Genomic DNA, 13,055 nt, shown 5'->3' on the forward strand with positions numbered 1-13,055 from the left:
AACCTTTTGGTTAGCAGCAGTGCTCTTAACCACAGCACCACCAGGGCTCCTTGATCCCATGTACACAGATCTTAAAAGAGCATACTGCTCAAGGCAGACATTTTTTACTAGTGAATTAAACTATTGTTTGGTTTTAAGAAGACTTCAGGAAATATTTACTGTTTTTTTTTTTTTAAAGCAACTTTATTGAGATATAATTCACATGCCATACAATTCATCCTTTAAATGTACAATTCTAAGGATTTTCGTATGTTCAGAGATATGTGCAACCATCACCACAGTCAATTTTAGGACATTTTCGTCACCTCAGAAAGAAACCCTGTACACTTCTGTTGTCACCCATGTGAAATGGTAGGAATAGTAGTAGTATCATCATTAGAACCTGTCTAACTTGGGGGGGTGATGACCAGGATCAGCCCAAAACTGATTCCCACGAAGTGGAGGTCAGACATACCTCCACTCTCCAACGTTTTTACCAATTCTGACACCAGCCATCCCTCCCACAGCACTGTCTACTCTTCTGAGTTCAATAATTCTTTGCAGTGGCCACAGAGACCATACTTATAGTTAAGTGGTTTATTAAGGAAGTAACAGGGTCCAACTTGGGATCAGGATCAATGGGCTATACAACTTAGGATCAGGAAGCATGTGCAGGACAACTCTCTTAGCTCCTCTCAGTTGTGCAGGCCTCCTCTCAGCCCCGAGGTCAGCTCCTCTGTGCCCTCTCAGGACAGGCTCCTCTCGGCCCCCTCAGGGTAGGCTCCTCTCAGCCCCCTCAGGACAGGCTTCTCTCAACCCCCTGAGAATAGGCTCCCTTTGGCCCTGCCGCCTGTCACCACTGACTCTGCCACATGGCCCCTTCCAGGCCTGTCACTGCTGCCTCGGCTGCTGGGCCATTTCTGAGCCTCTCACTGTCTTCAGTGTTACAGCCCTTGACCTGTGTTACAGCTCTTAAAGAGTTTCCTTGCCCCCTCTCTCTCTGCTTCTTCTCTTTTCTCTCTTCTTTCTACTTCTTCCTGTTGCTTCTCTTCCTGCGTCTTTCTGTCTGAAAAGCTTCTGTGGGGTTGGCTGCACATAGGAACAATTCTTTGTCCATTTCAAGGCACAGCCCCTCCCAGCAAGGCCACAAACTGACCAGTCTCCTCTCGATAGGCTACAGACACTTCATTTGCATAGTCTATGGACCAATCTCTGCAAGGCACATACCAGTTATGGGGCAGGCTTCAGCCCAGGGCCAGACAAAAGTTCGTTATAGCTTACCCAGGAAATGTCTATCAGCCTGGACAAGACTAACAAACTCTCCGGAATAGAAAACAAGGGCAAAGGCAACTCCTCAGGGCTAAGGGGAGAAATCTCTCAAGCTGTTTTTCCAGAGAGCGGAGCAAAAGGTCACACAAAGGAATTCATTTAATCACACTCCCAAACGCCCTCACCATTCTCCGAGCCCTAAGCAACCATTAATTTACTTTCTGTCTCTCTAAATTTGCCCATTCTGGATATTTCATGTAAATGGTATCATATCATATGTGATCTTTTGTGGCTGGCTTCTTTCACTTAGTATAATGTTTTCAAGGTTCACCCATGTTGTGGCATGTATCAGCACTTCTTTTTATGACTGAATAATATTCTTTTATATGGATAGATCACATTTTTTTTTTATCTGTTCATAAGCTGATGTACATTTGGGTTGTTTTTATCTTTTGGCTGTTATGAATAGTGGTCCTGTAAACATTCCTATACAAGCTTTGGCATGAACACACATGTTTGTTTCTCTTGAGTGTATACCTAGGAGTGGGATTGCTGAGTCACACGGTGATTCTATGTTAAACCTTTCGAGGAGCTGCCACACTGTTTTCCAAAGGAACTGCACCATTTTACATTCTCGCTAGCTGTGTGTGAGTGTTCTGATTTTCTCAAATCTTTGCCGGTGCTTGTTATTGTTTGACTTTTTGTTTCTAGCCATCCTAGTGGGTGTGAAGTGGCATCTCATTGTGATTTGGATTTGGATTTAATGAGGAAACCCTGGTGGCTTAGTGGTTAAGTGCTACGGCTGCTGGCCAAAGGATCGGCAGTTTGAATCCGCCAGGCGCTCCTTGGAAACTCTATGGGGCAGTTCTACTCTGTCCTGTAGGGTCGCTATGAGTTGGAATCGACTCGACGGCACTGGGTAACTGGGGTAATGGCTAATGATGTTGAGTAGCTTTTCATGTGCTTATTGGGCATTTGTATAATCTTCCTTGGAGAAATATCTATTCAGATCCTTTGCCAATTTTTAAATTGGGCTATTTGTCTTTTTATTATTGAATTGTAAGAGCTCTTTATATATTCTAGATAAAAGTTCCTTATTAGATATATGATTTACAAATATTTTCCCCATTCTCTGGGTTGTCTTCTTACCTTCTTGATAATGTACTTTGAAGCACAAAAGTTTTTTATTTTGATGAAGTCCAGTTTATCTATTCTTTTCTTTTGTTGCTCACATTTTAGATGTCATATCTAAGAATCCATTGCAAAATCTGAGGTTATGACGGTGTACCCCTGTGTTTTCTTCTAAGAGTCTCATAGTTTTAACTCTTACATTTAAGTGTTTGATCCAGTTTGAGTTAAATTTATATATGGTGTGAGGTAGGATTCCAACTTTATTCTTTTGTATATGGCTATACAGCTGCCCCAACACCATTTGATAAAAACAGTTTTCTTTCCCTATTAAATAGTCTTGACACCCTTGTTGAAAATCGGTTGACCATAGACTCATGGTTTGTATTTCTGGACTCTCCAGTTCCATTCCATTGATCTGTCCTTACGCCAGCACCACACTGCCTTGATTACCCTTGCTATGTAGTAACTTTTGAAATGGGGAAGTGTGAGTCTACCCATTTCGTTCTTCTTTTCCAAAATTGTCTTGTTTATGTCCTTTCTTAGTTATCTAGTGCCGCTGTAACAGAAATACCACAAGTGGAGGATAGCTTTAACAAACAGAAGTTTATTTTCTCACAGTTTGGGAGGTTAGAAGTCCAAATTCAGGGTGCCATTTCTAGGGGAAGGCTTTCTCTCTCTGTTGGCTCTGGAGGAAGGACCCTGTCTTTTTTGAGCTTCTGCTCATGGGTGATCTTCATGTGGCTTCACATCTCCCTTTCCCCACCTCAGCTTGCCTGATCTGCTCTTTTTATCTCTTGTAAGAGATTAACTCAAAACACTGTCCTGGATTGAATTGTGTCCCCCCAAAATATATGTCAGCGTGGCTAGGCCATGATTCCCGGTATTGTGTGGTTGCCTTCCATTTTGTGATTTAATGCAATCTTCCTGTGTTGTAAACTCTAACCTCTGTGGTTAATGAGGCAACATTAGGTTATGTTAAAGAAGACTAAGGTGGGATGCAACACCCTTACTCAGGTCACATCCTTGATCAGATGTAAGGTGAGTTTCCCTGGGGTATGGCTTACATCATCTTTTATAAGAAATAAAAGGAGAGAGAAGTGAGCAGAAAGATAGAGACCTCATGCCACCAAGAAAGAAGCGCTGGAAGCAGACTGTGTCCTTTAGACCCGGGGTCCATGCACTGAGGAGCTCCTAGACCAGGGGAAGATTGATGACAAGGACCTTTCCCTGGAGCCCACAGAGAGAGAAGGCCTTCCCCTGGAGCTGGTGCCCTGAGTTCAATCTTCTAGCCTCCTAGACTGTGAGAAAATAAGTTTCTGTTTGTTAAACCCATCCACTTGCAGTGTTTCTGTTATAGCAGCACTAGACAACTAAGACACACACTCCACACTAACACTACCTCATTAACATGGCAGAAAACTCATTCCCCAGTGGGACTGTAACTGCAGGCATAGAGGTTAGGATTTACAGCATATGTGGGGCGGCGGGGGGACACAGTTCAGTCCGTAGCAGGACCCTTGCAATTCTATATGAATTTTATAAAATCAATTTGTCATTTTCTATGAAGAAGTCAGCTGGGAATCTGATAGGGATTACTTTGCATCTGTAACTTAATTGGGAGAGTATTGCCAAGTTAACAATGCTAAATCTTCTGATCCATGAATATGGATTGTCTTCTATTACTTTCTCCTAATACTTTGATGGTTTGAATCTTTATGTTTAAATATTTTATCTTTCTGGAATTAATTTTTGTGCAGGGTGAGGAATTGAAATCTAAGGTTTCTTTTATACAAATGGACAATCTCATCATTTCTTAAACAATCTACCCTTTTGCTATTGATTTTCAGACATAAATTAACTCATTTCTGAGTTCACTGTCCTTTTCTCTGTGTGCTCCTTTGCTGTTGTTGTTGTTAGGTGCCGTGAAGTCAGTTCCGACTCACAGCGACCCTGTGTACTACAGAACGAAACACTGCCCAGTCCTGCACCATGTTCACAATCGTTGTTATGCTTGAGCCCATTGTTGCAGCCACTGTGTCAATCCATCTCACTGAGGGTCTTCCTCTTTTTTAATGACCCTGTACTTTACCAAGCATGTTGCCTTCCAGGGACTAATCCCTCTTGATAATATGTCCAGAGTATGTAAGACATAGTCTTGCCACCCTTGCTTTTAAGGAGCATTCTGGTTGTACTTCCTCCAAGACACATTTGTTCATTCTTTTGGCAATCCATGGAATATTCAATATTCTTCGCCAACACCACAATTCAAAGGTGTCGATTCTTCTTCGGTCTTGCTTACTCATTGTCTAGCTTTCATATGCATATAATGCAATTGAAAATACCATGGCTTGGGTCAGATGCACCTTAGTGTTCAAGGTGACGTCTTTGCTTTTGAACACTTTAAAGAGGTCTTTCGCAGCAGATTTGCCCAATGCGATGTGTCTTTTGATTTCTTGACTGCTGCTTCCATGGGTGATTGTGGATCCAAGCTCCTTTGCTAGTACCACATTATTTCAATTACTGTAACTTTGTAATAATTTTGAAACTGGAAATTTGAAATTTCTTCCCCATTATTCTCTTTTTTCAAAATTATCTTGGCTGTCTTCTACTTTTACTCTTCCAGATCCTGTTATAGTATCTATTTGTCAAATTTACTATGTTCCTTCTAAATTCTCTTGGTATTTTAATTGGCATGGTAGATCTGGTTTTAATTCTTTCTTTCTTCTTTTGACCAAAATTTTATGTTTCTATTTTCCTTTATTACTGAAAGTTTAAAATTAGGACCTATGCATCCTAACTTTAATTATCTTTTTTGAGTTTCTTGCTTCAGTTGTTTTTTTGCAATTTTTTTTACTTTTGCTTCTAGTATGGTGTAGCAGAGATGATCTCATCTAAAACTGTCAGCGGCATTAAGAGCATTTTTAAAACCAACTTTGGAGAGCCAGACTCTTTCAGGGCTGTGTTCTTTCTTGCACAGCTCTGTGGCGTGTTCCTCTCCTGCCTGGGATTGAGTTTAAGCCACATGTCTACCAATTACATAGATGCCGTTACTCCCGGAATCACTGGTCGTTATTCCCCACCTGACTGAATTCTCCCACAGGTGAATAACCATATTTGGGGAGTTGTGATATTAGCCTCAATTGATAAGGCGTGGAATTTATGTTAAGAAGAAAAGTCAGTTGCACAGTTAGAAGGTGGGGAAATTTTACTTGATAATACTGATGAGTCTGTCATGCTTTAAAAACAGAAACAATAGACAAATGACTTGGTATTTAAGTTGATTGCAAACTCAGTTTGAGTTATGATCCCTGTTGAAAATAACAAAGGATGCACTTCAGGCTGCATTGCAGGAAGTACGACACCTGGATTAAGAAGATAATAGCTTCAGCTGTGCTGATCCAACCGTATTTATGGTTTTGTGCACATACTTTGTACCAGGGACTAAGTTAGGTTCTAGGATACAAAACTGAGAGACATAGCCCACTTACAGTAGAGAACTACAAATAAACAATAAAAGGTTTTATGAAAATCCAGAAGAGGGGCATCTAATACCTAGACTGCATTGTCTGGGGACAGCTTTTAAGGTGGAGATGACACACAGAGCATACGTGGGCTTCGAGGTAGAGCTATGGTGCTCTCTACCTACAGAACTTTGTACAGAGTCATTCTCCTCACTCATCTCAGTGTCTTCATATGTAAAATGGATTTAGTAATAATCTATTTCACATTTTTGTTTTAAGCATTAACGCAATGGTGTATATATGGGAAGGAAGCCCCTGGAGTAGCGCATGGCACCTGGCAATCAGTCAGCAAAGGGTACGGAATGTGTCCATTTTGAAGTGCTGGTAGGAGTTGGCCCAGTAGAGAAGGGCATCACCAGCAGAAGGAAAGGCGTGCACCAAAGCTGGGGTGGTTGAACTGGAGCCTTTCTGGAACTGCAGATATTTCGTCTAGTTGGAGAGTAGGGTGCATGTGGGGGCGTAGCTGAAGATGAAGCTGAGAAGGGAAGCTGGGGTAAGATCTTCAAATGCCCCACTGAGTTTGAGAGGCATTCAGAAAGTTGTTGACTCTTCGAAGGCCTTAAGTAGGTGAATGTCCAAAATAGTTCCACCAATTGAAAGACTGGTTTGTTACAGATATGGGGAGGGGCAAGAAAAGCTATTTGAGGCAGGATATTTATCCAGTTAGAGCAGTGATGATCGGCCCAGCTGCTGAGTGGAACCATCTGGAGAACTTTTAACAATCTGATGCCCAGGTTCACCACGAGCAGCTCAGGGGTCAGACATAGACATCAGTGTTTTTTTGTTGTTCCCCAAGTGATTCCAGTGCTCAGCCACAGAGGTACACTGCTGACTTAGGGGTAACTTTATTCATGCCAGAATTGATGAAGTTCCAAATTAAACAAATACAGGGTCATAAAGGGAGCAAATTAAGGAGAAATCAAGGACGATATTGTGGTCAGTGGATGAGGGAGGGGGCTGAGAGGCAAAGTTGAGGGAAGATTATTTCTGAGTTGGGTCACTGGGTGGGTGATGGTGATGATCATAGGCCAATGCTTTGTCAAGACTCAGTCACATAACAAGATTGAGAACATGAAGGAGAAGCAGATTTGGGTACTAAGCCTTGCTGAGTGGGTGTGAGAAGGATCAAGAATTTGACCTGACGCTGGGAATTTTAGGGAGAATGGTCCCTGGTGGCAGATGGGCAGAAAGAGAGAAAAAGCTAATGGCATAGTTGAAACTCGGGAAGCAAAGTAGATAATGAATGGGTGAGATTGCTGAGGAGTCAGAAAGAGCTGAGCAGAGGTGAATGAGTTAATTTGTATGAGAATAAGGGACATTTTCACTCAAAGGGAAAAAAGTAAAAATTAAGCCAGTGCAGTTAAGTTCACAGGTTCAGGAGAAAGAGCTGTAATTTTGCCCTTACAGCCTAATTTCCTTACTGCAGGAAACATAGGTATCTGCTGAGGATTAGGAAGTAAGAGAAGGGGATTAAGAAGTGTGGTCAGGATTTGAAATAGCTGAAGAAGGGGGCCACTTGAGAAGGAGACTGAGAAGGAGGTGTTTTTTAGTCCTGCTCCTAACTGTTCTCCCCTGCCCCCTCAGGTTTCAATATGGGCCCTCTTCTCTTTCACATACATCCTGGGCTAACTCATTTGTTGTATTCAGTTCCACTTGTCATACTCTATGAGAACCACTGATGAACTGAAATTTGCCCAGAGGAGTAAGTAGATGATATGGTAGTTTAGAAAATTATTGGTTGTTTTTTTGTTGGTAGCACTATGCTACCTTAATTAGAAATTTATTGTTGAAATTCCCTGGGAAATACCGTGTAGATCCCACAAACCCCAACATAAATAGCTAGATAACATGTATTTTTCCTCCACTATTATAAAACCTCTAAAAACTACAAACTCAACATTTTGATAAACATATTAAATTTTATATAAAAATCCATATACTGTTTGAGATTCTGTACTATAAATATACTGTAAAGAAATTCAGATAGAATTTTACTTTTCATCATGTTAAATTCCATACATTTTTTTGTTCTGTGATGTCTAATAAAGACCTAACTTGGTTTCTCGGTTGATATAAGCTATGATTTGTATTATGTATTCCCTAGATACTTTCTTCCTCTAAAATCAGACACTAACGAAAAGTCCAATAGTTAATTGTCAGATAGATTGGAACTGTGTTTTATAGATTTCTTATTCAATAGAATTAATTGTATTTACTAGAACAAACCCGTCATTAATAAGGCTTTTCCGTAAGCTTTCATGTGTAGAATTTGCTTCTCGAGATAATTGTAAATTATTTTGGCAAAACCGGGGTTGTGACTCTGGACGTGTAGATAGGCTATGATATGGCAGAACACTAATCTAATGTTTCGATATCATTTCAGGTAACCTTTCATTTGTTGCATTTCCAGTTTCCAACACCATCTCACCAACAAAGATTTTACCAAAAACCTTAGGACCAATAAATGTGAATGTTGGACCCCAAATGGTAAGAAAATCATCAAATATTAAAAGTTCGAAACTGTGCTTAGGCAAGACTCATTTAAAGGCTAATTGTAGTAAAGATGTTACATCAGATTTTCCAGTTAATTTCAGTTATCTCTATCACATCTTTAAAAAGTTTTGTTTTTATCTGAATATAGCTGGCTGGTTAAGTCTTGAAGGGGAAAAAAGGCATTGCGCTCTTCATGTTTAGCCTTCATGTACTTGAATCTACGAACTCTGGAAAATTCATAAAAATTAAGGTTTTACTCACTATGTGGGGCTTTTCATGTTTTTAGTTGCTTAATAATTGATTTGACATGTGTTATATTTTATACTCTTCTCCTTTTTTCTTTTTCTTATAAAGAAACCTTAACCATCATAAACTATATATTCAAGAGTTAATCTATATGTGGTGCTCTTAATTTGAAATTTTTTCCGTTAAAGAACATTTGAGGGAAAAGCAGCATGGCAATTCATCATTATTGGTAGCAGTCGACACAATGAATGAAAAATGGAAAATATTTAACTGTTTCTTCTAAAATTGTTGGTTAGTTATGCCAGAGCTTGATGTGTAGAGCACTTTCAGAAAACCTTATTTAATAGGGAAATACCTTTTACTGATAGTTGTCCACTTTAAAAAAAAAATCTGTTTGGTAGGGCCATAGCTATGAACCTGAATTAAAGATTTTATCCAAAGACTTCAAGACAAGTGCTCAATATATTCTAAAATTCTACCAGAAAACAAAAAGAATTATATGTATAACTTCCTAGGGAGACAATCCAAACAGCACACTGGGATTGTGTACAAAGTCAAGTGCCTTCATGAAGATTATCTGAAATACATAAAATGTAAAGCATGTGGTAATCATGACTTCGCTGAGAGCAGCAAAAAAACAGAAATCAGGCTGTGAAGATTTAATTAAGGGCAGGACAATGGAGAGTAGGAGAAAATGGAAATTTGATGAGGTCAAAGAGCAGGGTCATTGTGAGGACGTGAGAGAGTTGGGAAGACAGGAATTAGAGTGAGATAATGGGATTTTAGGCCAGATGTGTTTACAAGAAAAACAGTCCTGGAAAATATTTGGGGTCAAGTCAGATAATGGATTGCTGCAGTAGAGATAGAAGGTCCCCAGAGTTGAGGAAATCAAGATATTCTAAGAGACTGGAGGTGGATGGATTATCGCATAGAAATGAGCCAGGGTCATGGCAAAAGTTGAGGTGAGAAGAGAATTTTGAATGTATCAGAAGTTTTGATGAATGTGTTCCTTTGGCTTTCTATGAAATGTAGACATCCACCCACCTCTCTTAACATACGTATTTACACAAACACTAATTTAAAGCTGGGCACAGTGGCCTGTAGTCCCAGCTACTTGGAAGGCTGGGGCTAGGGGATCGCTTGAGCCCAGGAGCTCTGGGCTGTAGTGCGCTGTGCCAGATTTAAACATCTTACCTTCTTAAATAAGATTGCATAGAACTATTCTAAAACTATACCAAATTTAAATAGCCTCAAGTACCATTAGCATGGAAACCCTTGTGGCATAGTGGTTAAGTGCTACGGCTGCTAACCAAAAGGTCGGCAGTTCAAATCCACCAGGCACTCCTTAGAAACCCTATGAGGCAGTTCTCCCCTATCCTATAGGGTCACTAGGAGTCGGAATTGACTGGACGGCAATGGGTTTTGGAATCATTAGCAAAAGTACTTAAACATTTAAACAATACCTTTTTGTTTTCCGTACATTCTTCTCATTAATGGAGCAGTAAGGATTTTTTTTTTTTTTTGAGCAGGGAGAGGTCCCCTAATATCAGCACCGTGGAGTATGTTAAATGTAACGTCACTTAGAGAAACATATCTCCTAACATACGTAATGGTTTCAGAAAGTCTTAAAGTATGTACACATACTTCAGACATAGAAAGCCATTTTGCTTAGTCGGTCAAGAACCGTTAACCATCTGCAGAATCCAAACTAAAGATCCCCTACAATTTACTGTCAGTATGTCAAGAATGTAATCTAGCTCCAAACCTTATAGAGCCTTAAACTCAGGTAAATGTTCCCATTTCAAGGTAGTTCAGGGTCTATTTTTTAGACATTTACTAAGCATTTGCCCCTTGCCAGCCACTGTGGAACGTGCAAATGAAATAAGGCACTGACTTTAAGTCAGTATTTTGAAATGTGATTATATAAATACCAAATTCAAACAAACATACTCCAGCTGTCTTAGTCATCTAGTGCTGCTGTAACAGAAATACCACAAGTGGGTGGCTTCAACAAACAGAAGTTTATTCACTCACACTCTAGTAGGCTAGAAGCCCAAATTCAGGGTGTCAGCCCCAGGGGAAGGCTTTCTCTGTCATCTCTGGAGGAAGGTCCTCATCATCAATCTTCCCCTGGATTAGGAGCTTCTCTGCATAGGGATGCCGGGTCCAGAGGATGTGCTCTGCTCCCGGTGCTGCTTTCTTGGTAGTATGAGGTCCCCTACTCTCCGCTCGATTCCCTTTCCTTTTGTCTCTTGTAAGATAAAGGTGGTACAGGCCACACCCCAGGGAAACTCCCTTTACATTGGATCAGGGATGTGACCTTAGTAAGGGTGTTACAATCCCACCCTAATCCTCCTTGACATAAAATTGCAATCCCAAAATGGAACACAACCACATAACATTGGGAATCATGGCCCGACCAAGCTGACACACATTTTGGGGGACACAATTCAACCCATGACATTCCCATTTCAAGGTAGCTCAGGGTCTGTTTTCAAACATTTGCTGAGCATTTACCCCTTGCCAACCACTACAGTACGTGGAAATGGAATAAGGCACTGACTTTAAGTCAGTAGTTTGAATTATGATTATATAAACACCAAAATCAAACAAACATACCCCAGCTTTATGAGTCTAGGCCTTACTGTACTCCTCTATTTTGAAAGAATGTTTTCTGTTATATTTTAGCGATGCTGCCAGGGCTCAAATTTGAATTTCTCTTTTGGAAACATGTAATATTTCTTCCCAAAGGACTAATCTATAAACAAAATCATCAATTTGAACCAATATGCATGTAAACCATTACACAGTTCAGTTCTGACAATGCTAAGTAGTCATGAATACTCCTAACCCAATTACTGCAAACCTCAGAATCAGCAAAACAGAGGTCAGAAGAAGGAGAGGAGACTTGGGGCTTTCCCTTAAGCCCGGCCAGCCCAAGGCCTCACTTCGTCTTCCTGCTCCTGAGGAGCTTTTCACAGCACTCAGTCCTTGGAGCAGGAATCAGAATTGTCTTTTTGATTTCCTGACTATTGTAGGACCCCAACTAGTGCCATTTCTAGATTCTTTTCTTCATCTTCTTTTCTTGAACCCCTCTCCCTCAATCCTTCTTCCAAATAGAGATATGATTTTCAAAATTTTTTGTCTAGTTAGAGAATGCTTGAACAAAACCTCATCCATTTGGTTTGCTCCTTACGGCCTTTTTTTTCCTCTACCTGCCCTTTAAACTTCACGTGTCCCTTGGAAGCTTAATCTTAGTGGTAGATAGAAATTTCAAAAGACCCCAAGAGGGGAAACAAAAAAATCTGATTTTCTGTTCTGTGATTTTAGAAACTAATAGCAGTAACTTTTATTCTGGGGATCTTACCCTCTCTTAGTGCTATTTACCAGGATTTTGCACCTTCAACTAGTCAGATCCCTTGGCTTCACTGAGGCTGTAGGGCAGCAGATGTAAGTACTTTACAGAGAAAAGTTTCACTTATGCAGCACAAAAACTCTGACAATGTTACCAGAATAGTGTCATTTTTGAACTTATAGAAACAGAGTCAGGAAGTTGGTCATCTAAAGCTCCCATCAACAGTTAAGTAAAGAGTTATGTTTTCTCCACCCATCATATAGTAACAGTAGACCTGTAATACGTTATGCTAAAATGTCTCCCTCAGGTATTGTCAGGTAGGACAAGAGGTCATACCTGTTTAGGATGGATGGCTATGGCCAAAAGCAGAATATTCATACATTTGGAGTTACTTCTTTGACCCTACAGTCATCCACAGAACCAAACCTTCGAGGGAAGAGAAAATGTGAAAAGGATTAAACTACTTTGAACGTGTTCATCTTTCTCTGTCTTGGGGACGAGGACAAGTTAAGTAACTAGAAATGGCAGGTGCTCATAATGGCAAGATTCAACTTTTCAGTCTAACCAGGATTCTAAATGCTGATAAGTCTTAGAGTAGTAAAGCTAGGAGGGATCTTAGACACCACATAGTCCAGCTCCCTCAATTTATGGACAAGGAGACTGAGACCCAGAAACACCACATGATTTGCTGAAGGCAAACTAGAACTCTAGAGGGCTGTTGTTATTAGGTGCTGTTAAGTTGATTTTGACTCCTGATGACCCGTGTGACAGAGTAGATGACCTCATGGGATTTTCTTGACTGTAATTTTAAAGGTCCCCATGCGTTTGTCAGTTTGTCATTCTGTGGGGGCTTGTGTGTTGCCATGATGCTGGAAGCTATGCCACCACTATTTAAATAGCAGCAGGCTCACCCATGGCAGACCAGTTTCAATGGAGCTTCCAGACTAAGACAGACCAGGAAGAAGGACCCAGGAGTCTACTTTTGAAAAGAATTAGCAAGTGAAAACCTTATGAATAGCAGTGGAACATTGTCTGATACAGTGCCAAAAGATGAGCCCCTC

The 13,055-nt window shown here is 40.4% G+C and overlaps 1 protein-coding gene across 6 annotated transcripts in view; it reads left to right on the top strand.

The window, feature by feature from the left end:
• TFDP2 (transcription factor Dp-2) overlaps positions 1 to 13,055 on the top strand; it is a 78,282-nt gene that overhangs the window by 19,291 nt on the left and 45,936 nt on the right. For all 6 annotated transcript variants that reach the window (XM_049867166.1, XM_049867167.1, XM_049867168.1 and 3 more), the window contains one exon: positions 8,284 to 8,387. In XM_049867166.1, the coding sequence (XP_049723123.1) occupies positions 8,284 to 8,387 (104 nt within the window). The remainder of the gene's footprint in view (positions 1 to 8,283; positions 8,388 to 13,055) is intronic.

The sequence above is a fragment of the Elephas maximus genome, chromosome 23, assembly GCF_024166365.1.
Source record: "Elephas maximus indicus isolate mEleMax1 chromosome 23, mEleMax1 primary haplotype, whole genome shotgun sequence".
NCBI lineage: Eukaryota > Metazoa > Chordata > Mammalia > Proboscidea > Elephantidae > Elephas > Elephas maximus.